This window comes from Panicum virgatum, chromosome 7N (assembly GCF_016808335.1).
Source record: "Panicum virgatum strain AP13 chromosome 7N, P.virgatum_v5, whole genome shotgun sequence".
NCBI classification, from domain to species: domain Eukaryota; kingdom Viridiplantae; phylum Streptophyta; class Magnoliopsida; order Poales; family Poaceae; genus Panicum; species Panicum virgatum.
Genome location: NC_053151.1, coordinates 35,306,144 through 35,331,887, shown reverse-complemented (window position 1 = coordinate 35,331,887; position 25,744 = coordinate 35,306,144). Strand labels below are relative to the sequence as shown.

The window sequence follows — 25,744 nt, the reverse complement described above, 5'->3', positions numbered from 1 at the left end:
CAGCCGGATGGGTTTGTATCAAAGGGTCAAGAAGGAATGGTTTGTAAGTTGTTAAAATCTTTATATGGTCTCAAGCAAGCGCCTAAGCAGTGGCATGAAAAGTTTGATAGAACTTTGACCTCTGCCGGCTTTGTTGTGAACGAAGCTGACAGATGTGTGTACTATCGCTATGGTGGGGCTGAAGGAGTGATTTTGTGCTTGTATGTGGATGACATACTGATCTTTGGCACTAGCCTTAATGTGATTAAGGAAGTCAAAGAGTTTTTATCTCAAAATTTTGAGATGAAGGATCTGGGAGAAGCTGATGTTATCCTTAATATAAAACTGGTAAAAGAGATCAATGGTGGGGTGATTCTTACACAGTCTCACTATGTGGAGAAGGTGTTAAGTCGCTTTGGTTATAGCGACTATAAACCTGTCTCAACACCATATGATGCCAGTTTAATTCTTAGAAAGAACAAAAGGATAATGCGAGATCAGCTGAGATATTCTCATATCATTGGTTCATTAATGTATTTAGCGAGCGCTACAAGACCTGACATCTCGTTTGCTGTAAGCAAACTGAGCCGGTTTGTTTCAAACCCAGGAGATGATCATTGGAAGGCTCTTGAAAGAGTAATGCGCTATCTGAAGGGGACAATGAACTATGGAATTCATTACACCGGGTACCCAAGGGTACTAGAAGGGTATAGTGATTCAAATTGGATTTCTGATGCTGATGAGATAAAGGCCACAAGTGGATATGTGTTTACACTTGGTGGTGGAGCTGTTTCCTGGAAGTCTTGCAAGCAGACCATCCTAACGAGGTCAACTATGGAAGCAGAACTCACAGCATTAGATACCGCCACTGTTGAGGCTGAGTGGCTTCGTGAGCTCCTTATGGACTTGCCGATAGTTGAAAAACCGTTACCGGCAATCCTAATGAACTGTGACAATCAAACGGTAATTGTCAAGGTGAATAGTTCTAAGGATAACATGAAGTCATCTAGACATGTGAAAAGGCGGTTGAAATCTGTCAGAAAATTGAGAAACTCCGGAGTTATAGCCCTGGACTATGTTCAGACGGCTAAAAATCTGGCAGATCAGTTTACAAAGGGTCTTTCACGAAATGTGATAGACAATGCATCTATGGAATTGGGCTTGAGACCCACGTGAGTCATTCTATAGTGGAAACCTGTCCTATGTGATCGGAGATCCCGTGAATTAGGATGGTGAAACAAACTAAAGTCTGACTGTGAGAAGAGAACCTTTGTGAAAAGGGCTCATTCCGTGTATAAGGTGCATTTCTCTTCTAATCTGTATGGCAGGTTGGTCTATACCTTAATGTGTGCCAGGTGGTTTCTTTTAAACAAATGAGTTGTTTTCTTGAAACAAAGATGTTGTCCTACAGAACATCTGAAAGGAACACACCTATATGAGTTTGACCACTGGTCATGGTCTATGAGAATTGGGTATTCTCTAGAAACTCATGAAGGGCCTGGAGTATGACTTATAAGCTCCAAACCGCGGGGATGCTTATGCAGCCTAGTACCAGTGTAGGGCTCTGGTCAAACTTGTTTGCACAAAACTGGCAATTCAAGGCATAGTCCATTGCACAGTTGTGAATAAGTGTAGCCTTTGTCCTAGATGGAAGTTCAACTTAACAGTCTCTGTCGAATACTGGTATATCAATGAGGGAATGAGGGTATTTCTAGTGTGGCTTGAATTTCTTGGTGGGGATTGTTGGAGTAATGGGCTTGGCCCATTCATTCTAAAACATTAAAAGAATTTAAAGCCCACTATTAATGCTAGGGAATCAATGCTTAATTCCGTACCGGGAATTGAGGAGGATCTCAACCGACTTAAAAGGTGGACTTCGTGTACACCACTTGTGAAGCCGGTAAGAGGAGGACGGTGAACCACACGCGCGCGCGCTCGCTCGCCTCGCCGGGCCGGGCCGGGCGTGGCCGGGCCGGGGCGGGGCCGGCCGGTGCGCGTGCGCGGCCGGACGTGCAGGTGCGGTGCGGTGCGGTGCGGTGCGGTGCGGCGCGGCGTGGCGCGGTGCGGTGTGATGGCTATTTTGCCGTTGACAGCAATTAATCGTGCGATTAAACGTGCAATTAAATCTGTAATTAATGGCCATAACCGCATCACCTAAATGACTCTGATGGTGTCCAGGTTCAACGATCCTGAGCACCTGAGTCACTATATAAGGAGTGCCATTCCCCTCATCCATTCTGCACCAGAGCACTGAGGCAACTCAGCTCCTCTCTTCTCCCTCTCCAGTTGCAACAACTGAGTTCCCCAACGCTAATTTCTGCGCGCACAGAATTAGCGTGAGCAGGCCTCCGAAACCTTGCTCGCCTTGAGATCCTGCACAGGATAGGCGGGCAATCAGGTTTTTGGGTAACGCTTTAGCGTGACTGCTCAAAAATACTAAGGCTTTGCCCGATTGTACGACTACTTCCTGGTGGACGAGCCGAACGACTACGTCGACTACATTCTGGTGGCCGAACGACTACGTCGACTACATCTTGGTGACCGTTCGCGGGACTGCACTGCGAACTTCTTCCTGCACCGATTTAGTTCGACTACTTCGACTGAGACCAACCGAGTAGATGTCTACTCCAGTTGGTAACAGCGCAGCCAATGCCTCCGGCAACGGCCCCGCTTCAGGGTACTCCCTGAAACTTTGGTTATTTATATTGTTTATGCTTATATGTGTGATAAGTATAAACATGTTCACATGTTTTATTTTACTCCTTAAAGTCATAGAAATATTGTTAGTTTATACATTTAATTTTGAAATTAAAATATATCGAAAATTGCCTAGATATCTAACAAGTGGAAGATTCGGCTTCAGTTCTCCAGGGCCCAGAGAGATCACCCAGCCCCGGTGCGATCATGTGCGGGACGGCTGGACCTCGGCGAGCGCCGCGCTGGCAAAAAGGCCTGTCGGCCGTGGCATCGACGGGCCAGGGAGATCATGCTGAGCGGGCACAGTCAACTCGCGTGTGTGGCATCTTAGGCCAATCGACGATCTTGTTCCGTGTAGTTGTGAATCAGCAATGGCGACGTGCTTTGTGAACGGAAAAGTTGATCAACAACTCATCAAGTGTAAACCCTCTACCTGAGTTTCTTAACCAACAAAAATCTCCAAAGATACGAAATCGATGGCATGTTGGCCGGACATCGGTCACGCAACGCCGGAGCTAGCAGACTCCGACCGTACCATGGATGCACCTTCCCAGCTCGCACCAGTACATGCTTCCAAGCGGCAGACTAGATCAGAACTACATGAACACCCGGCGGCGCGCCGCGGGCTTTCGCACGGTGACGAGGGAGACGTCGTCCACGACCGGCCCGCACAGCGTCCCGTCGGGCTTCATGTAGTGGTTCGCGCTCTGGAACACGACGCGGGTGGCGTCGGCGATCGCCGCGAACTCGAGCTCGCCGCGCCGGGACCCGCCCGTGCCCTGCGACTGGTGCGTCACCACCTGGCTCGAGTACGCCGCGGAGACCCTCACGGCCAGGGGCTGCGCGCAGCCGTTGCCCGCGTCCCCGACGGAGAAGGACAGCTTGTACGCCCGGCCGGCCACGGTGCGCGCCTCCTGCAGCAGCGCGCACTCGCTGCCGGCGACCAGCTCCACGGCGTAGGAGCCGTGCGGCACCTTGTGGTGCGCCGCGTCCACGTACCGGACGGACTTGGTGTCGGACATGATCATCCACCCCGGCAGCGGCGAGACGTCGTCCTCGTCCATGGGCGGCACCAGCAGGCCCCACGGGTTGTCCGGGGCGACGTACGGGCCGTCCTCGAAGTCTCCGTTCTTCAGCAAGTTGCCTGTGCGCACGAGTTGGGTGCAGGGTTGTAAAAATTGAAACAAAAATTGTTTTGCGATGTAAAAATTGAAAGAAACTAAATCTTCGAGATCGGGTAATAAGATGGTTACCCTTCTCGCGGTGCGGGGGGTTGAGGGTCTTGATGGCGAAGGCGTCGACGAGCGGGCCGCACGCCGGGTCCTCGTCGACGCCGGTGTTGTGGACGGTGAGCCACGCGGTGGTGTGCCTGGCCCTGAAGGCGTAGGAGTAGGAGTCCCAGCCGCTGCTGGTGTACACGGTCTGGATGGGGAGGATGCCGGACTCCGGGCCGGCCGACACGTTGAGCTGCTCGGCCTGGGCGCAGGTGCGCGCCGCGCTGAAGGTGACGGAGTAGAAGGCGCGCCGGGACAGGCCCGTCAGCAGCTGCCGGATCGACGCGTCGTTGCCCAGGCGCACGGCGTGCGCGCCCTCCGGCACCGCCAGGACCATGCCGTCCTGCTGGTTCTGCCCGGACTGGATGTACTCCACGAATCCGGAGATCTCCCAGCTGGGTAGTCCCGTCACCCTCGTGCCGTTCAGCTGGGACGCGTCCGGCACTTGCTCGAAGTTGCCGTTTGGTAATAGGCCTGCGCTGGACGGGCAACACCCGGGTGCCGGGGTGAACAAGCAGTTATTAGTCGAAACACAGTCATACGATGGGCATTCAGAAACTCCAGAAAATGGCATTACGGTCACTAGGCTAACTACAACTTTTTGTATCGTTCGTACTCAGAAATTAGCCAGGAGAACATGCCATTTTGGTTTTTGCTGGATTATAAGTGTAGCGTGACGCCATGACCTGATTATATTCGTTCCAGCTGAAAATGGTGAGCAATGTGAAAGTGATCGGGTGCTCTAGCCTAAGAGGGGAAGGGGGTGAATTAGGCACTAATAAAAACTTAGACCTATGGCTCCAACTAGTTTGCACAAAGCTTAAACTAAAACAAGCTATCTAGATGTGCAACTAGGTTGTTCTAGTGTAAAACCCCTATCCCAAAAGAGTTTAGCAACCTATAGCCTTTCCTATCAAGAAACTATTCTATGAAAGTAAAGGCATACAAATTATTAGAATGAAATGCGGAAGCTTAAAGAGCGGGATAGGAGATAGCAAACTCTTGACGCGGGTGTTTATCCCGTGGTTCGGTTAGCCACAAAGGCACACCTACATCCACGTTGTTGTAGCACTCACTAAGAGTATTGCTACTCGGCCACCAAGTCTCTTCCGTGAACACAATCACGGTCATCTTGGCCCCGGGTTCCACTAAGGAGCTTCTCCACAAAGGATGGGGGTCTCCACGTCCCCCGCACAAAGGTGTCGTCGCCGCTCCACACCAAGTCGGAGGGTCGATGACGTTGCCGGCGAGCTCCACGCTCCAAGGTGCCGGCGCACCAAGCTCTTGTTTTGGTTCACTAATGAACCACAGCACAAAGGCTCTAAGCCTTGCAAACTCACTCACTAAGAGCTAATCCTTTACACAACACTCTCAAAGTGTGCTAAGGGCTAAGGATATGATCTTGATGCTTTTGTATGGCTTGGAGATGTTCTTGGGTGTGTGTGGGATGTCCAGCAACTCCAGCAATCTTCAAATGGCCGGGGTGAGGCGTATATATAGGCCACCAAGTCTTGTAGCCGTTGCTCCAACGGTTAGCTGAAAATCTGTGTACCACCGGAAGAACCGATGCCTCTTGGCAGGGTAGCGTCGGTTCATCCGGTCACTCATAACACGAAGTAGCCGTTGGACTCCTGACGACTGACGCAGAGACCACCGGTTGAACCGATGCTTTGCACCGATGCCTCACCGGTTCAACCGGTGCTGAAGGAATCTTCTCCTGGACGCTGACGTCATTACACCGGTGGTATCCACCGATGCCCCATCGGTTGAACCGGTGCTGAAGACACTTCTCCTGGGCACTGACATCGCCTCTGGTACAAAGGACGGCCAATGCACCGATGCCCCATTTTGACCCGTCGGTTCAACCGGTGCATGTAGGCTGACTTGGCTTCGATTTCCTCCTGCACCAAACATCGTAGCGTCGGTTCTTCCGACAAGCGTCGGATGCACCGGTGCCCCTGGCGTCGGTTCTTCCGGTGCTCCTGATCCGAAGAGCTTTCAGGGCGCTGCCCTGAGACCCGCGAGGGGCGGCTCCCCCTCGACCCCCGTCCGCTAACCGGGTAGCGGAACCCCCGTAGGGGCTGCCCTTCGGGCCTTGCTACGCCTATTTTCTCTTTCTCTTTGTCATCACTTGAACCTAAAAGTCTGAGAATGATCATCTTAACAATCATATTAGTCCAAGTGTTGTGTTGTCATTCGATCACCAAAATCACTCGAAATGGCATAAATGGTGCCATGTTCGTTACACAATGCAGTGGACACTGTCTTCAGAAGGGAAGGATCATCTTCTTCTATGCCAATCGTGCAGTTAAAGCAATGCCAGCAACCTGCACGCTCAAATTTCGCACCCACCCCCTGATTACCCACCACTTGTTGTTTGGCACTCTTACCAAGATGATTAGATATTCGTAGAAGACTATCCCCAACCCTCTACTAGAATGATCTACTAGAATGGTGTTCATAGCATTAATGATACTGTTACATAAGCAATTTGATGACATGATAAGAGAGTTAACGAGAGAAAAGATAGATATGGTTTCTCATGCAAGACATCATGTCTGCACAAGAACCAAGAAAGTGAGAAGAATGATAGGGTAAGCCAAGAAGAGAAAGGATTAGATGAGATTAGAAACTATGTATTGGGGAGATAGTGTCTATGAGTAGTTTTTTATACTTTTTTTTTCTTTATCTATTGACACCATGGATTGGGAATGGCCTGACTAGGCCAGCTTAGATCCATCCTAAAAAAGAAGATTCCTACGTGCATATATATATTGAGGTTTGGAGCTAACATGTGCATGCCCTCCTTCCTACCGGCTACCGCACACTGCGATTCTCAATAGAGTGACAGGTGCCTTCTATTGTTCCATTCTAATAAAGGGGGTCATTTTACAGTCATGGTAATAGTAAAGTATCAAATAAGTCAACGACCCAATGCTCCCTTTGTACGCAAAATGAACGTTCTGGGGAAAAACAATGAATTAAGTACAGCATTGTGATTTGTGAGAGTACTACTCTTCTGAGTTTCAGTTTCTTTTCCCAGTTTAGACAGCACCTGGACCCTAACAGGCATAGGAGTATGGGTAAAACTAGCAATACGAACAGGAAATTATGTGAAACTACCTGTCAGGAGTAGCTGCTAAATAAAAGTGAGATAAAAAAGCACATCTTAAAAAAAAAGATAAAAAAACTTAGCTTCATTCTATCAGCGTGAATTAGCGCTGGAAAGTGGAAACAACCTATGATTGGCAAGGGAAGAGTTAAAGTAATCCACTAATCTCTTCGACATTGCTCTCAGTAAGCAGGCCATGGCAGCATGCATGCAAGGTTAAAACAATGCGTAAGCACTGGGGGAGCAGTGTGCATGATCTCACCTTCGGTGATGCCTGAAGCCACCCCAGCAGCCGCGCCGACGAGCACGACCAGCAGCAAGCAGCGCGTGCTCGTGCTCTCCGCCATGCCGGCCGCGGCCGGGCTCCCCTTGCTAGCTGGCCTTCTCGTGCTCGTGAGCTCTCCCTCTCCCCTCCGCTACTCTTCCCCTGTGATAGATCGATGGAACAGTGTGGCGGAGCAGGGCCGTCGCGCGGCTCCACTTATAGCGCGGCCCCGAGAGTCGCGGAGCACGAGGAGCGGAGCAGCGCGCGCGGGCAGCAGGCCTGCCCTGTTCAGAACTTCAGATCGGCGTGCGTGGTAGCGTGAGGGCGATGGCCGACTGGCTGTGGCTGGGCTGGCTGGCCCTTCTTGGCAGCTTCTTCGGATCTCGATCTTGGCTGCGTGCAGCTGGGCAAGAACACTGAGCTCGGCACCCGCTCCAGCGCGTGGTCACGTCACGTGGCGTCCGGCCTGTCACTCCGTACGAGAAGCCATCGTTGTGGAAGATTCGGATTCGGTTCTCCAGGCGGCCGCGGCGGTTACACCCAGCCCGGTTGTATGTGCCGGCCGGCCCTAGGGAGTCCCGGACGCTGCCGGTGTAGACCGGCCGTGTGGACGGGGAGCACGTCGGGCTCGGTCACTCGGCTGCGACCGTGAGTCCGTGACGTTGAGCCGCTAGCTCGGCGTCGCGCCGCGCTGAAGGAGGCGGAGTAGCGCGCGCCCCGCGCCATGGCGGTCGAGCCGTTGCCGGAAAAGGCCTCGTTGCCCAGCCGCACGGCGCACGCGCCCTCGGGCACCGGGAGTCGGCGTGTGTGTGAGAGACACTGAGAGGGGGGGGGGGGGGGGGGGGGGGGGGATGCTTGGCTGCGCGAGTTACAGTCCGCCACTAGGGCGGCGGCGCCCACCCCAGGCCTCTGCAGCGCCTCCTCCCTTGTCGCCAATCCAGCCTCGTCCAGACGCGTGTGGCCGGCTGGCCGCGAGGCCACAGGCGTTGCCCCGGCGTCTACCTCGAGTCCGCTTGCTGCAGAAACCTGACAAAGGGGAGGGCGAGATGCGTGGCGACCAAGCGTGGGAAGGTCTGCCGTCGGCGGCAACTGCACGAGCACGACCTCATCGCCGGCAAGTTCCAGACAAAAGTTTACCTCCTGAATTGGATCGCGATTATTAATCGTGATCTGGTTATTTACATAACATCCGTATTATTTTTATTTACACCCTAGTTTGAGTCGCAATTAATTATCGCGATCCTAGTCATAGGGTAAATGATTGGATTGTAATTGTTAATCATGATTCAATTATTTGCATTTAGGGCCTGTTTGGCAGGGCTCCATCTCCAGCTCCTCTAGCTGGAGCCCTACCAAATGCTCTAGAAGTGGAGCAGCTCCATACTGTAGTTTGTGAGAAGATGGAGCAGCAGCTTTGCCTGCGAGAAGGTGGAGCCGGTGGAGCCAAAAAACCAGCTCCACCAACTCCAGCTCCGGCTCCACCCTTTTTGCAAGGAGCCGGAGCCTTCCCAAATAGGTCCTTAGAACTCTTGTTTGGTTCTCAATAGTTTCATATAACCCTTTTGTTTTATGGGCCTCGTCTCTTCAGCTCCTCCCGCCCGCCGCCGCCATTCTCCCCGCAGAATTGTTTAGGCTCAGTGCCACCCCCGAGTGTAGTGGGGCCTACACTGTAGTAAATAGTACTGCAGAGGAACTACTTCCGTGCCCAGTTATTAGGACCGGACCGGACCGGTCGGTCCGGCGGTTGAACCGGGTTTTTACGGAAAACCAGATGGTTTTTATTCAAGTGAACCGAAGAAAACCGGCCATGAGCCGAGCCAGGGAGAGGAACGCGAGGGAGAGGGGTGCGTGCGGGGTATTAAATGGGCAAAAGTAGGTGGACAGGGGATCGTTTGAAGCCAAGGAAGTTACCACTGCACCACTTTGTGCTTTGTGTTGTATGCTCAAACTTAATCTGTTTCAAGCCAAGGAAGTTACCACTGCACCACTTTGTGCTTTGTGTTGTATGCTTAAATTTAATCTATTTGAAGCGTTTTGAACCGGCGGTTCAACCGGTCAGATTAATGAACCAGTGAACCGAGCACGCTAGCGGTTTGATTGCCGATCCAATCCTAATAAATATGCTTCCATGTGTATAAGGCCAGTTTAGTAGGGAGTGTCATCCACAGTTACTAATGAAAACTTGGTAATTGTGCCCGAGGAGTGTCATGGTGACAACACTTATCTCTCATCTCGTGAAACTCTCCCTCCTCTGTCCACATAAATGACTCTGTTATGTTAGTAAATCTGCTAATGTGATATTTAATGCTCATGACACTCGTATATGACACTTCTATTGATATTGGCCTAACACTGCTTTTTCGTTGAAGCTTTATGTGATTTTATATAAAGGCACTTCAATCTTCAATAGAACATGAGATAACTCCTGCACTCCGAAATATGGTTCAATGTACACAAGCATTCTAGCACATGGAAAAGCAAAGCATATGCACCAGGGCTGCTACAACAAGTCTGAATCTCAAACTGTTCATCTTGTTGTTTTGAGCGCATCCGGTGGTTCTGTCCATAATACAAATCGAACTGTAAATTTACACCGAGAAAGAATCAAATTCATTGGTTTCGCTCAAGAATTCAAGCACACTCACAGCCGTTCACACGAACCATTGAATAATGAATCATGTTCATTAGTAGTTTCACAGCAGCAGGCGGCGCGCGGCGCGCTTGCGGGTGCAGACGAGCGAGACGTCGTCGACGACGGGCCCGCAAAGCGTGCCGTCGGGCTTCATGTTGTAGGCCATGCTGACGAACACCACCCGCGTCTGGTTGGCGGCCGCCGTGAACTCGAGCGCGCCGCGCGTGTGCCCGCCCTTGCCCCGGGACTGGTACGGCACCCGCACGCTCCCGCGCCCCGCGTACGCCTGGACGGCCATGGCGCCCGCGCAGCCGTCGCCGGCGTCCCCCGCCGAGAACTCCAGCCTGTAGGGCCGCCTGGGCACGGTGGCCACGTCCTGCACCAGCGCGGCCTCCACGCCGGACACCAGCTCCACGGCGCGGGCGCCGCGCGGCACCACGTGGCGCGGCGCGTCCACGTACTTGACCGACTTGGTGGACGACAGGACCATCCACGGGGACAGCGGCGAGTAGTCGTCCAAGTCCAGGGGCGGCACCAGCACCCCCCACGGCGTGTTGGGGAAGATGTAGGGGCCCTCCTCGAAGTCCCCGTTCTTCAGCAGGTTATCTGTGCCAGGAGCTTGGTGAGTTTCTTTTGCGCGCGCGCACTCATGGCATGCAGCTTTCGACTTATCGATCGGATGAGGGTATAGGATAGGATCGGTCCTTACTCGTGCTGCTCTTAGGAGGCGGCAGGGTCTTGATGGCGAACAAGTCGATGAGGGGGCCGCAGGCCGGGTCCTCGGAGACGCCGGGGTTGTGGACGATGAAGGACGCGACGCTGCCGGTGGCCTCGAAGGCCCAGGAGTAGGAGTCCCAGCCGCTGCTGGTGTAGACCGTCTGGATGGGGAGGATGTCCGACTCCGGGGCGACCGTGACGTTGAGCTGCTCGGCCTGGGCGCAGGTGCGCGCCGCGCTGAAGGTGATGGAGTAGTGCGTTCGCGGGGCCAAGTCCGTCAGCTGCTGCCGGATGGAGGCCTCGTTGCCCAGCCGCACGGCGTAGGCGCCCTCCGGCACCGGCAGGAGCATGTCGCCCTGCTTCTGGCCCGAGCCGATGTACTCGACGAACCCGGAGATCTCCCAGTGCGGGATCGCGTAGCGCCCCATCAACCTCGTGCCGTTGAGCTGCGACTTGGGCGGCACCTGCTCGAAGTTGCCATTCGGCAGCAAGCCTGACGAGCATGCAACCCCACTTTTAGGATTGAATGAAGGAGACGAGCCCCGAACATTATAGTAGTGACGAAACGAAAGCTAAATTGCTACAGCATACTGGCTCCTGAGCAGAAGAGTTCACGAAACGCAACTCGGAATGATGCAAGGTCTCACCATCCTGGATCGCCGCTGCCGCCCGAGCCGCCAGGCAGACGGCCAAGAACACCGCAGCGCGGCGGACGTTCCCCGCCATCTCGCTTCTCTCGACCAGCTTTCCCCTCCCTGCCCAAGCAGACACTCCGAACTCTGAAAACTGTAAGCCCCTCCCCAGATGGCAGGTAGATGCTAGTAGTTGCTACCAATGAACGCTGTTCGTGGCGATGGCTGCAGGTTTCTAGTTTCCACTTATAGGGGGAGACGCGCCGCGCAAAGAATCTCGCCGTTGGAATCCCCCAATCATGGCGGCCAAGTTGGCCTGGCCAGGTGCATGCGTGTGCGTCTTCATCAGGCCGCCCCTAGGCCCTAGCGGAATGCGCGCCGGGTCCGTGGGCGCTTCCACGATCGAGGTGGTTGGCGCGGCGCGGGGCATCGTCGGCGGTCCTGGCTCCCCTGGAGCGCGGCGGTGCGATGGGAAAAGGAATGCCCGATCGGGCTTCCTCGGCAGGGTGTGACTGGGGGCGGCGCGACTGAACTGACGCCGCGCGCGTGATCACATGGCCGTCCTGTTTGGAGCTCCTTCGCCCACGACATCCACCACCTCGGGAGCTGCAGGTCATGCCGTGCGGAACCACATGGAAGGAGTTTCGCCTTCCCCATCCTCACGCACAACATCGACGCCTCTGCCCCCCTTGTGCCGGGCTCGTCGCCAGCCCCTGCGCCCACCCCCGTCACTCCTCCCACGCAGGCGCCTGGGGAGCCGCAGGTGCGTCTCATGTAAGCCGCTCCTCCCGCACAGGCGGACGGAGACCCGCAGGTGCGTCTCATGTGGAGCCTCGGTGTCTGCATCTACGTCAGTGGGAAGACCAGCGTCGTATCCGGCCGCGGCCTCCTTCACCATCCTCGTCGCCGCCGCCAGGCCGCTCCGCCTCCACAACAAGCTGTACGAGGCCCGCATCCGCGAGATCGTCGCCGACGCCGTCGACATCGAGCGCGAGTTCGGCTACACGCTCCCTGCCGCGCTTGTCGGCATCAACGGTGCCCTCATGAGCCAGTACATCAAGTTCATCACCGACTACGTGCTCAGGGTGCTCTGGGCGCAGAAGATAAGGTCCCCAATGTCTTGCCCACAACATGTTCGATGCAATGTCACAACTGCAGCATCACCCCGACTTTGTGCTCAGTTGTCTGCCCACTTGGCGTTCACAAGGTTTGCACACTCGAGAGCAAGCTAATCAGGTACATTACCAGATGTTATCCTCACTCGATTGGTGCTGTTCCGGTTGCGGTTGCCACTGATGTTCCTGAGGATTGCATGTTGCTTGAGATACTGGCTGAGCCGAATCCAGCAGTTCCTTGGCCTTTTCCTGAGCAGGATAGCAACACTTTGCTTTCTGAGTCAATCTGGCTATGCTTCATTTTCTGGTCGCCATTCAGTTGTGGCTGGGCTCGGGTGCAGCAAAGGCCACCATGGCCACCTCCTGTGCAGTTGGAAAAATTACTGTCAATGGTGTTTTGTTGTTCAGAGAGGGAGTGCAAGATGAGGTCCCTCCATTGTCAGCTCAATAATGATTGCGGGACACATTGCAGTGAATTGCTTGGGAGTTATCATAAGTACATTCAGTTACTGTTAAAGGATAGAGCAAATCCTAATCTTCCTGATGACGTGAGATGGTTGCTGATGGAGCTTGTTGCACTGTGCGAGGGCAAGGAAAAAGTAGAGTTGCTGCTCAAGCCCCCATGGCCTCCACCTGTGCATTTGGACAGGTTCCTTTCAACGTTGTTTTGCTGCTTAATCAGAAAGTGCAAGATGAAGTTGCTACATGGTAGAATCAGAGAGCTCCTTGTGCTTAGCAACACAGCTAGTGTGTGTTTGCTTTATCACAAATGGCTAATGGAAGGACCTGCTCGGTGCATTTCTGAGAAGTTACATTATGATGACTACAAGATATCGAAGCACAGAGCCAATTCTTTATGCATTCATGGGAAAATTCCTTGGCCACCACCTGTTTTGGCATGGAGTTCAGATGAGCATAAGTTCAATAAGTATGCATGCCTTTGGAGAGGTGGTTTACAGTTGATGGTGATATCTCAATGGATGAAGAAATGGTCTCCCGTGATTTTTTTTTCTATGTCAGGCAAACAACAGTCTTTTGCATTATACAGCTGATGGATGTATATTTGTTGTCCTGCAACTACTACAACACTCAGAGTATTTCAGAGACTACATCTTTGCAACTGCAAATACAAAGAACAAGAAGGTGCTGGACATTGACCTCTATTGCTTTGTATTTGTATATGGAGTCCTACTGATGTGGCCTAGATTCAGTTTGCACATGGCATGGTTGGCCTATTCTTCAGAAAATGTGGCTGTGCATTCAAATGATCAGATTGCTCGAGCATTATTGAACAAACAAGAGATGTGGCTGAAGCATAGTAATTCTGGTAGTCCCATGCTTCAATTTGCTAGATCTGAAGTCTTACAAATGAGTGACAATGTCAGCAGTGTCCTCCTAACAAAGCATCTTGAGTCTACATGGTTACTGTCTCAACCAAGTTGGCCCATTCAGTTTGGTGCTTTAGTTTGGTGCATACTCAGTCAAGCAATTGACATGAAACTGAGGAAACTTGCAATGGACTATTTGCTTGTTCAGTCATTGCTATTTGCAGTCCCTACACCATCGCAGTCCAAGCTGCTAGTATTACAGGTGGAAGGACAAACATGCAACAGTTTGACAGCTCCTAGGAGTACAGGTAATATCATTACTGAATTTCGCTTCTACAATTTGATGATCGAAGACCCATGAAGGCTCCAGTCTCAAAGGAAGGAATCATGTGATATTCTTTACGGTGAGACATGCTTGCCGATTCACAGCTTGAGGGCAAGCTGTTGCTTAAGGAGGGGAGAATGTCATGACCCAGGCCTTGGGCCGGTATTAGGATCAATGTGTTGGGTTATCTATGGGCCTGCGTGCTCTTTTTCGTGTTGGGCTGAGCCCAGAGTGAGTTGGCCCATGTCGGGCATGTATATGTACTACTGGATTGGACAAGGGATCAGCGATGGAAGAAGATAACTGAACATTCGAATCCCCTTCCTTCTCTCTCCTCGAGTTCTTCGTGTTCTTGCTCAGTTCTTCCCCAAAATCTCTCAAATTCTTCTATCTCTCCCTTCCCAGATATCCAGGTCCATAACAGAGTCATGTAGATTTCGGCTGTCTGGTTGACTTGGGGGGCTGATGCTCTACACGTGTCATGTGGCTCAGTTTGACAAAATTCTAAGACTACGCTTACCTATGCGGCTCTTATTAGATGTGGCATATTTCGCAGTGTAAAATTTGGCTTCGACAAATCACCACAAAACTAGCATGAGCCACGATGGTTTCAAGACATTTTGGCCACTCTGAAGTGTTTTGAGTTTCTTTTGTATAGCTATACAGCTAGCCAGTGACATATATCCATCCTTCAAATATAACCCCCCCCCCCCCCCCCCATATTGAGTGGTATAACTAACAAGTTTAGGATTATGGGTCAATAAATTAAATGTTGTGAGACCTATCTGATATATAATTAAACAAGTTTAAGGGTTGGCTACTATATTTTACCCATATATTATTAATAACAAAAAAATGATTACATGTCTTAGGGTGCAAGCAAGAATTGCCAATTATTTTGTTGCTTACATCCCAGAAGCGGGAGGTAGGGAGAGGGCTCCCTACAGCGATCTTACGACCATCTTTCTTCTTTTCTTAGTATTTTCTGACAAAAATTTTCTAGAGAAACATTTTAAGAAAAATATTTTGGAGAAAGAAAAGAAAAAATTTGGAATAGATAGTTTTGAGAAAAATTGAAAAAAATAAAGAAAAACTTTTGCATCCATAACTAAAAAAAGTTTGGGAAAAGTTTTGTAAAAGTCATCCAAAAACAAAAGAGAAAAGAAGAAAAAAAGCCGCTGCCCCGGGGAGCTCGCCATTGTCATCGCCGCCGCTGGTGAGCGGGCCACTCGAAGCCTGCAGCCGTGCCACTCGCCCTGGGAGCGGAGCAGAGCAACCCCAGCCGGAGTCAGATCCAGAGCAAAAGGAGAATGAGAGACAAAGAGGAAAGGGGATGGAGAGAGGCTAGCCGCTCGAAGAGGATGAGAAGGGATAATCACGTATGCATGGGACCCACCATGTTGCACCTCTGCGGGCGGGCGGTCGATTGTGAGTTCATCTAAGTCCGGTCGATTGTGAGTTCATCTAAGTTCTGTCGACTGTAAAAACAATGTTAAGGTCTGAGAGGGGAGCATAGGTATAATGCATGGCAACCCTAGTGACAATTGGGTGCATAAGTGCCAAAACTAGTCTCAAAATCGTTTTCCGAATCCGGAGTTATAAAATTGAAGGTTAAGTGGTCGAAGATGTTAAATGAACACATAGTTCTTGGAAGTTTGTGCTTTTATATGGCAGCGAAACCTGCAGTAGATTTGACGTTTGCATAAACGGAGCTTAATCCAATTTGCAATTTGCATCCTTTTTTCAAGTAAGCACCATGTAATACAACGAACCTTAGATCATATGTATCGAGCTTCGATCCAACAAAAAGTGGAACTCAACCAAAAAAAAAAAAAAAGAAGAAGGCCGGAACACAAATAATATACTAGTACAAGAGTCCTCTGCAGTATTGCAGGCCCATTGCACTCGGGCCTACACGGCAGCGAGTGAGTCTGCTACATAGGAGACTCATCCCTGCAGGAGTACAACCGGCCGTAACCGTAAACTCATCTTGCGCGCCCTAGAGATTAGATTAGAGAAGCAGCCGGCGAGCGGACGGCTGCGCGATGGCGACGAGCGAGACGTCGTCCACGAGGGGCCCGCAGAGCGTGCCGCTGTTGTCGGACTTGGTGTGGTAGTCCTGGCTGACGAACACCACCCTGGTGGGGCTCGTGGTGGCCTGGAACTCGAGCTTCCCGCGCGTGGAGCCGCCGGCGCCCCGGAAGTCGACGCCCACGGTGGTCTCGGCCGACCCCGCGATCGCCTTCACCTTCATCCCGGGCGACGGCGAGTAGTCGGACGACGCCCCGCACCCGTTGGCCGCGTCCCCGACCGAGAACTCCAGCCTGTACCAGCCCCCTTCCACGGTGGCGTGCACCTCCTGCACCAGCGCGGTCTCCACGCCGGACACCAGCTCGACGGCGCGCGCGCCGCGCGGCACCGCGAAGTGCGCCGCGTCCACGTAGTTGACCACCTTCTTGTACGACATGATCTTCCACCCCGGCAGCGGCGAGACGTCGTCCTCGTCCATCGGCGGCACCATCACCCCCGACATGGTGTCCGGCGGGATGTACGGGCCCTCCTCGAAGTCGCCGTTCGCCAGCATGTTGTCTGTTCAGGAAGAAGCATCAGTGGTGAAGTTTATTTCATGGTTCACAGCAGGGCAATCCTTTTATCAATTAATGTGGCTTAGTTACCCTGGGTGGGCTGTGGCTGGGAGATCGTCTTGATGGCGATGGCGTCGATGATGGGGCCGCACGCGGGGTCTTCTTCCTCCTCGTGGGGGTGGCGGATGGCGAAGGACACGATGCCGGCCTCGGCCTTGAAGGCCCAGGAGTAGGAGTCCCAGCCGCAGCTGGTGTAGACCGTCTGGATGGGGAGCTCGCCGGCCTGGGCCGGGTAGCCGGTGACGGGGACGACCTCCAGGCTCAGCTTCTCGTCCTGGGCGCAGGTGCGCGACGCGCGGAAGGTGATGGAGTAGTAGGCGCCCCGCGTGACGCTGAGCTGCTGCTGGACGGAGGCGTCGCTGCCGAGGCGCAGGGCGTGCGCGCCCTCCGGCACCGTCAGGACCATGTCCCCCTGCTGCTGCCCGGACGCGATGTAGTCCATGGTGCCCGTGGTCTTCCAGTACGGGATCGCGTTCTCCCCCGTCACCGACGAACCGCTCATCTGGGACTGGTTCGGCGGGTACTCGAAGTTGCCGTTCATCAGCGGGCCTGCGCAGCACGTGACGTGTGACGTGTCAGGGCCAAAACATGATCATGGATCTCTATGCTGATTATGCACTGGTCTGGATAGCTGATCAGCATCACGACTTCATGTAGGTTACCATGCATTATCGCAAGCATGTCGGCACCAGACAGGAAAGATGATTGAGCAAGCTGAACCATACATACAGATGCGTGCATGTGGTGATGGCCTCAAACAATCCCATCCCATCCAACCACGATCGATCCACGACCGACAAGAGAGGGCCGTTGGAAATCGTTCTTACGGTCTTACCCTATGTTGCAAGATCAGGAGGCAGCAACCAGATCTCCACATGATGAGATTCTGATTTTGTAAAATACTAGTACTAGTCAAACAGAACGTTCTGCTTCTCTGACATACATATTCCTACGCACGTGAGACAGCAGAGCCCTGATATCTTTGGGAACCTTTAACTGACAAGTCAACGAAGCCAGTTTCTTTCTAAGAAAAAACTGAAAATTCAGCCCACATGAACCGATTCAAGAATATGCTGAACCCTTTTTTTGTGCCATTTATTTCTATACTTTATGCAAAGCATCATGTTGTGCTTCTGTCAAATGGGTGGTTGCCACTTTTTAAACAAGGAAATGTTTCACATATGGCCCATTTCTCATTTGTAACTTAAGAGTAAAATGAGGGGGCGGGGGATCTAGCAAGACAAAGACATTTGTCATAGCTGAAGCTTCTGATACACGTAATCTACGGTATACTGGCAGATATTGAACGGTCAGGAAAATGGAGCTGTAACAAAGTTAACTAAACTGGCCCTAAATCTACGTAATCTACTCCTAATTAGTGTTGTAGAGAGTGCTAAAAAATTTTTGCCCAAAAATTTTCGGTAACTAAACTGGCCCTGAATCGACACTACATGTACACCACATTTGTGCAGGTACTGTTGCTACTTTTACTAAACAACTTAAAGATCAGTGACACTATCAGCAACAGTCAGCAGCTAATAACCACAGCTTATATTAACAACAATGCTATCAATAACAGTCTTAAAGATTAGTGACAGTATCATTAACAGTGAGAAGCTAACCACAGCTTAACATAATGTTATCATTAACAGTAACCAACTAAGTATAGCAACTAAGCATAGCAACAATGCCGCTACGTTGACGTGCTGATTGATCACGCAATCATGCCAATCAGCCAATCAGGAACAGCTTATGATAACGCAGCTTCAGTTCAGAGGGCTCTCACCGTCGCCGACGGCCGACACAGCCCGCGCCGCCACCGCGCAGACGAGCAGGACCACCAGCGCGCCGCGGCGCGCGCACCGCCTATCGATCGCCATCTCCGGTTATCCCCTCTCGTAACCTCGGACGCACGCCGGTGCTCGGGCTTCCCAAACCTTTTCTTTTCTTTTGAAAGTGGAGCTTGGAAACTACTATTACTACTCTCGAGCGGGTGCTCACCCGGGACGGAGCTCAACCGCCCCACTTATAGGCGGAGCCGCCAGGCGGCAGCGCCCTGCGCGCGGTGCGTGCGCCCGCGCCTTGGCTCGCCTCGATCCGCGCGCGAACGGAATAAACCTCCGATCGGGCGCCGCGGAACGCGCCGGATCGGCGCGCGCGCACGAGAGGGCGCCATGGCCATGCCATGGCACCCCGGCCTGGCTCGAACGCGGAAGCCGGCAAGGCAGGCTCCATCTGGTGCGGTGCGCGACTGGAACGTCTCTCTGGAACGCGCGCGATCACGTGGCGCCTCTGCTGCGCGCATGGCCGTTGGAGCCGGGGAGGATTCCTCTGCCCCCTTCGCGCGGCGACGTGGCGGCGGCGGGGCGCTCCGGCAGGGGGGGGGGGTCGGGTCTTCGTCGGCGATTAGTTTTCTGCCCTCGATTGGAGGAAGCGGGCGGGGGAGCTTAATTGCCCGTGTCGGCTCTGTGTTCGCGCCAGAGTGTACTCGATCGGGTTCTTCTATTCTGACGGGATGCCTGATCTGGACTCTCTTTTTTTCATGGTGACAGGGTGCCCGATCAGGTTGGTGCTCACATGGGCTTTGACTCGATTATGCAGGCAGGAGCGTGGCCGCAGCAGTTACGAGTTGTCACAGAACTCGGCTGCCTTCCGGGAGGTTGGGATAGGATTCCTTTTCCCCCCCGTTCTGTCGAGGAAACTGCAAGCGTTTTATACAGCAATAGTACTATCTGGTGTCCAGAGCCCCAAGCCGCAAACACCATAGAGCAGCGAGAAGTATCGAGCCTACAATCAAAAGAGACGTCGGATCAATTGGTCCACAAAAAACTTACATGAACAATGGATGCAGTGGCAATATAAGGACGGACGTTTGAGCTCCTTGGTCTGCTCGAGCTGGAGGAGGGGATGGTTTTCATCTTTTTTTCGCTAGCTTTCAGCAGTAGCATCCGTGTGTGCTGCTTGAACTTGGTCGGACGCAGGCCATCCGAGCCCAATCCAGTATCTATCTGGAAGCAGGCCCTTAGTTCTTTTTTTGAGATACAGAAGCAGGCCCTTAGTGGGCACCAAAACTTTACATCTCAGCTTCGGCCTGCCTTCTCCAACGGAGGCGTCCCGGCCCAATGAGCCCATTATATCATTGTTTAGCCCAAGGCCGGCCCATGGGAGCTGCCTCCATTTGAAAAGTATAGGAAAGTGTGCGTTCGGTCCAAATTAGGCTGCCGCTATCACCGGCATCGATCCTGGAAGTCTTCCTTCCTCGCCTGACCATTTCTGTCAGGTTGTGGAACACGGAGCAACGTTGTGCGGCTGGCTGCCCGGAAATCCAATTCCGCGTGCGAGCGCTAGCATGCGTTCTGGCGCTCGATTCGCGACCAGCCTTCACATGGGTGGGCTCCACCAACGATTTTTCATTCTGCAGGGGAGCGCGTATCCGCAGAGACGCGACACTGGCCGTCAGGTCACGTGGTGAGGCCTACTTTTTTTCCCTACTTTTATCCATTTTCTTTTTTTCTCTTTTTGATATTATATTAATCTGAAAATTGTATTGTCCTAAAAAAGTTATAAATATAACTTAGATAACTTTGTCTATTAGAAAAACTTTTCTAACCTTTTTTTTTGCTCAAGTTTTACATCTTTTCTGCATAAGTTATATCTACAATTTTTTAGTGTTGCATTTGCACAACTTTTTCTCCAATTTTATTTGTTATTCTCAACAAAGTTTATTATACATTTTGTTTCTATAAAAATTATGTATATAAGCTTGCTATACAAATATGTTCAGTATTATTATTTTTACATAATTTTGTTGTATAAATAATTTTTATTAAAATATTTGTGTATATTTTTATTTATAAATTTATTATGTATCTAAATTATGTATATGATTTGGATAGGCACGGTGGGTTGGTCACGGTCGAACCACGCTGGGCACGGAAAGAAAATGCACATGTCCTGGTCAGTGTGCGGAAAGCCGGAAAAGGAATAAAGGAAATGACTCATACTCCACTTATGTCGTATATGTTCAGTTGACTAAAAAAGAAAATATATGTCTTGTCGGAAATCGTTTGCTACTTTGGCTCCTGCCGCGCGCGCGTATTAGGAGGCCCCCTGGCTGCCCCCTGTGCTGTGCCAGCGCCGTTAGGCGAGCAACGCAATTTTCCACCAAGAAACCATACCAAAATGCGCGCGGGCGAGGCGGCAGGCGGCTATGCCCGAATCCACGTGGCAGCCGCTCAACTCCATGCGTCGAGGAGATGGGCGCACTGCTGATCCCTATAAAAGGCGGCATTAGCATGCCATCTCCAATCACCTCGGCACCTCGCAAGTCGCAGCACACGATCTAGTAGCTAGCTAGCTGCACCGCAGCAACAAGGGGGGTACTTCGTGTCGATCAGGAGGTGAAGCAAGCGCTGGCCATCGCCAGCATGGCGGACCGGGCGCCGACGACCCTGACGGCGGCGCTGGCGCTCGGGCTCGTGCTCGTGCTCCTGTGCGCCGCAGCCGGCCCGGCCGCCGCGCAGAACTGCGGCTGCCAGGAGGGCTACTGCTGCAGCAAGTACGGCTACTGCGGCCTGGGCGACCCCTACTGTGGCGAGGGGTGCCGGTCGGGCCCTTGCAAGGGTAGTAGTGGCAGCAGCAGCGGCGGCAGCGGCGCGGACGTTGGTAGCGTCGTCACCGATGCGTTCTTCAACGGCATCAAGTCCCAGGCCGGGGGCGGGTGCGAGGGCAGCAGCTTCTACTCGCGGGACGCGTTCCTGAACGCCGCCGGCGCGTACGCCGACTTCGCGCACGGCGGCTCGGCGGACGACGGCAAGCGCGAGATCGCCGCCTTCTTCGCGCACGTCACCCACGAGACCGGACGTAAGTTGATGATGGAACCGACAACACTCCTGAATCCTGATCGATTTGGAACCTAGCTAACCCATTTGCATGGCTTGGTACCCGATCGGCAGATTTCTGCTACATCAGCGAGATCAACAAGGACAACAGCTACTGCAACGCGAGCAAGACGCAGTGGCCGTGCGCGGAGGGGAAGAAGTACTACGGGCGCGGCCCGCTGCAGATCTCGTGGAACTACAACTACGGGCCCGCCGGGAGGGACATCGGCTTCGACGGGCTCGGGAACCCGGGCGCGGTGGCGCAGGACCCCGTGATCGCGTTCAAGGCGGCGCTCTGGTTCTGGATGAACAACGTGCACGGGGTGATGCCGCAGGGGTTCGGCGCCACCACCAGGGCCATCAACGGCGCCCTCGAGTGCAACGGGGACAACCCCGACAAGATGAACGCGAGGGTGGGCTACTACAGGCAGTACTGCCAGCAGCTCGGCGTCGACCCGGGGAGCAACCTCACCTGCTAAGGTGTTTGCATTGCTTGGGTTCATGGATGCATGCTTGGCTTGAGAAGTAAGTAAGGAATAAGGAATACTTGGTATTCATACACTCTTAGTGGGTGCAGTTGTCGTCGCCGGCCTGTGATGGAACCCGGAGTGTAACAAGTACACATACTAGTAGTTGTAAGAATAATGCAGGGGATGGGCCTGCTAATTCGACCTGAATAATTAACGAAGCAGTTTGTAATGTAGCATGCAGATTGCTGCGTGCGTTTCGCTTGTACATGTAAATGGCCACAGCAGAAATAATGACCCCCTCCTTTACGTTTAAAAAAAAGACTCCTTCCTTTAGCTGATCAGTTTTTTTAAAAAAATCAGTAATTAAGATTTTTTTTTCAGATTTAACAAAGGCAAAGGCCGAAAAGAAAAGGAACGATAAGCACCCACCCAATGGATGGTCAGTTTCATATGCCTTCATTCAGTGACTGAGATTGGAACAACGGCAGCGTGCTAATCAGAAGAAGAAATGGGGGAAAAAAAGGAGAGATGCTATTAGTCAGGTGACTGAATTTACAAGCAATCTCAGTCCACGATTACCCTGGCCTTGTACATTCCAATACAAGGGCACGTCGTCCTCGTTCTTCAATCTCTGAACTTGTGTTGGCCTCGCTCAGTCTGGCCGTCTGTGTTTCGCATAGGATAATTGATGTAATTCTTCTTTTTCTGACAGGGAGCTTGATCAACAGGTTGGGCTTGCATGGTGGGCTTGAATCCAACATCTTGAGCAGGTGATGGATGCAGCCACGCTTCAACGAGACTTCAGTTTCTTGACCATGGAAAAGAGTTACACTGGTCGAGTTGCATCTTCTGAACGGAGTTTGGAACTGAAGCTGGTACTCAGAATCGCAATATCCTTGAGAACATGGCCACACATCGGTCAAATGAGCGTTGTACTACTTAGAGCAACTCCAGCATACCCCATAAGTTAAATTCTCTAAATGCCTTAATGGGGGCCGCCTCTATTTTCTAGGAGCTTCTAAATTTACTTCTATTTCAGTAATATCATTCGATTCTAACTTGTAATAGAGACCCTCTAAGAATGGAGGGCGGAGAAGTGGATTTGGAGATCTTTCAATATTAGAGGGTCTAACAGAGAGTCTATTGGACTGCATCTTTTTTATTTAGCCTAGATTGGAGTTATTTATAGGATCTGCTGGAGTTGCTCTTATACGGACTTTTATTATTAGTAGTGGGCACAAATTTCAACAGCCCAAATTTGACCTGCCATATTTTTTGAAGGGGTTTAGATTAAGCGAAAATGGTTTCAGTCCAAGGCCCATGAAGCTGATCCCGTCTCAAAGAAATATTATGAAATTCATAATAAATCCTATATAACACTAAAAATCTTCTAAATCCATCCAACTTAAGATGGAACAAAAATCTCCCAAGAGTCATCTAGAAAGAACTAAATAAAAAAAAGAATGCTACCGCTGTAGGCTTTGCGCGTGGCCCATATTAACCACCATCCCCGGCAGCTACCTTGGAAGTCTTCCACGCACACTTCCTATCTAACTTGACCATTTCGTGGAACACGCATCAGGCACCACACCACTAAACCCTCACATGCTAGCATTAGCAAGATGCGTCGAATCGAGCAACAATATACGGCTGCCCGGTATGGACGTATGGTAGATCATGCCGCCGGCCAATCGTCTTGGCAGACGCGAAAAATCACTGGAAAAAGCAGCGGCGCCGTAGCCGGTAGCATGCGCGGATTTTTCCACCGAGCATTCAAGCAATGGCGGCGATCCAACAGATCTGACCTACGTTGGAGTAGCTTGTGAGTACATGTCGATGTCGATGCATGTACGGTGGACCGAGTCGCCGCCTCATCGCTATATAAAGCGAGATCGGCATGGCATCTCAGATCACCCAACACAGCAGCGAACCTAGTGTGGGAAGCTGAAGCACTGATCCGGTATGGGTGCGGCAGGCGCGCCGAAGATCATGGCGGTCCTGGCTCTCGCGCTAGCTCTCCTCTGCGCTGCCGCCGAGCCGGCCGCCGCGCAGAACTGCGGCTGCCAGCCGGGCTACTGCTGCAGCAAGTACGGCTACTGCGGCCTGGGCGACCCCTACTGCGGCGAGGGATGCCGGTCGGGCCCGTGCTACTCGGGAGGCGGTGGTGGTGGCGGCGGCGGAAGCGGCGGCCGCGGCGCGAACGTGGCTAGCGTCGTCACCGACGCGTTCTTCAACGGCATCAAGAACCAGGCCGGGGGCGGGTGCGAGGGAAAGAACTTCTACACGCGGAGCGCGTTCCTGAGCGCCTCCAACAAGTACTCCGGCTTCGCCCACGGCGGCTCCGAGGTCGAGGGCAAGCGCGAGATCGCCGCCTTCTTCGCGCACGTCACGCACGAGACAGGGCGTAAGTTGATCGAATAACCCTCCTCCACTGCACACACTGTGATCTTTCAACCACATATGAATCATCATGCATGCTGATCGATTTGGAGCTCGGCTGGACTGGACACCGACAGATTTCTGCTACATCAGCGAGATCAACAAGAACAACAACTACTGCGATGCCAGCAACACGCAGTGGCCGTGCGCGGCGGGGAAGAAGTACTACGGGCGCGGCCCGCTGCAGATCTCGTGGAACTACAACTACGGGCCCGCCGGGAGGGACAACGGCTTCGACGGGCTGCGGAACCCGGACGCGGTGGCGCAGGACGCCGTGATCGCGTTCAAGGCGGCGCTCTGGTACTGGATGAACAACGTGCACCGCGTGATGCCGCAGGGGTTCGGCGCGACGACCAGGGCCATCAATGGCGCCCTCGAGTGCAACGGGCAGAACCAAGCGCAGATGAACGCGAGGGTGGGGTACTACAGGCAGTACTGCCAGCAGCTCGGCGTCGAGCCGGGGAACAATCTCACCTGCTAGACGAGCCGACTTCGTCGATGCATGCTTGTGGCTGGTGAAGAATAAAGAATACTCCTGTCGCCTGAAGTTAAACCAGAGTTTAACGAAGATGTACTATGTACTAGTACTAGCAGTAGTAACAATAATGCAGGCGCAGGGCCTGTTTATGCAGCCTGAATAACGAAGCAGTTTGTAACATATATGCAGATTTGCCAGGAATGACACTCAGCATTAGCAAGTATCTACAAATATAGCGTGCGTGCTTGTGCCTCCCCCTCTTCTATATCTTCTACTTCTGGTCTACGTACGCTCCTGGTATTTTAGGGCTGAAGGCACCTGAATTGCAGGCCGTTAGATCCAACTCCATCCTTTGATCCAACAGACCTCCATCTTCTCGACACAATTCTGTTTTTTTTTTCAAAATAAAACCGTCCAATTCACTTTTTGATTCCCTCAACAAAATTTTACCCCGAACAATCAAATCAGTGGATCAATTTTTCTGGGTAATTTTTTCCTCATCCATGACTCAAATTTTCCGCCCAATCAAGATGTGACACGTGCATATGAACTTTTTCCATGTGAAAGAAAAAAATATGGATGATAAACTTTCTGTTTTCAGTAAAAGTTAGTCCATCGATGCAACATAGAAAAAGGGTCACTGAAAATAAAAACAAGCATCAGCCGGTTTTCTACAGAAAGCATGATAGTTTTATTACTTTTTTGAGAAGGTAATTAGCTTTCATTATGTTCTAAGAAAACCAACAAAGATCAAAA

General features: G+C 52.1%; 5 protein-coding genes across 6 annotated transcripts; 2 read left to right on the top strand and 3 right to left on the bottom strand.

Moving 5' to 3' along the window:
• Positions 1–3,103: 3,103 nt before the first annotated feature.
• Positions 3,104–4,524, bottom strand: LOC120681185. The gene is made up of 2 exons (XM_039962709.1): positions 3,930–4,524; positions 3,104–3,820 (listed from the first exon to the last, which is right to left on the bottom strand). The coding sequence occupies exons 1-2, from the start codon at positions 4,522–4,524 to the stop codon at positions 3,273–3,275; spliced, it is 1,143 nt and encodes a 380-aa protein (XP_039818643.1). The 3' UTR covers positions 3,104–3,272.
• A 5,433-nt stretch (positions 4,525–9,957) lies between these two features.
• LOC120683412 lies at positions 9,958–11,522 on the bottom strand. 2 transcript variants are annotated; one of them, XM_039965489.1, is made up of 3 exons: positions 11,324–11,522; positions 10,669–11,169; positions 9,958–10,577 (listed from the first exon to the last, which is right to left on the bottom strand). In XM_039965489.1, the coding sequence occupies exons 1-3, from the start codon at positions 11,400–11,402 to the stop codon at positions 10,021–10,023; spliced, it is 1,137 nt and encodes a 378-aa protein (XP_039821423.1). In that variant the 5' UTR covers positions 11,403–11,522; the 3' UTR covers positions 9,958–10,020. The 2 variants fall into 2 exon arrangements, with proteins under 2 accessions (XP_039821423.1, XP_039821424.1); XM_039965490.1 differs by having other exon boundaries at positions 9,958–10,565.
• A 4,414-nt stretch (positions 11,523–15,936) lies between these two features.
• On the bottom strand, positions 15,937–18,671 carry LOC120683384. Its single transcript, XM_039965462.1, has 3 exons — positions 18,508–18,671; positions 16,752–17,270; positions 15,937–16,665 (listed from the first exon to the last, which is right to left on the bottom strand). Exons 1-3 carry the CDS (start codon positions 18,599–18,601, stop codon positions 16,088–16,090), a joined length of 1,191 nt encoding a protein of 396 aa, XP_039821396.1. The 5' UTR covers positions 18,602–18,671; the 3' UTR covers positions 15,937–16,087.
• A 2,379-nt stretch (positions 18,672–21,050) lies between these two features.
• On the top strand, positions 21,051–22,311 carry LOC120683389 (endochitinase B-like). The gene is made up of 2 exons (XM_039965467.1): positions 21,051–21,584; positions 21,677–22,311. Exons 1-2 carry the CDS (start codon positions 21,149–21,151, stop codon positions 22,078–22,080), a joined length of 840 nt encoding a protein of 279 aa, XP_039821401.1. The 5' UTR covers positions 21,051–21,148; the 3' UTR covers positions 22,081–22,311.
• A 1,690-nt stretch (positions 22,312–24,001) lies between these two features.
• Positions 24,002–25,211, top strand: LOC120683386 (endochitinase A-like). The gene is made up of 2 exons (XM_039965465.1): positions 24,002–24,475; positions 24,588–25,211. The coding sequence occupies exons 1-2, from the start codon at positions 24,034–24,036 to the stop codon at positions 24,989–24,991; spliced, it is 846 nt and encodes a 281-aa protein (XP_039821399.1). The 5' UTR covers positions 24,002–24,033; the 3' UTR covers positions 24,992–25,211.
• The last annotated feature ends 533 nt before the right edge of the window (positions 25,212–25,744 follow it).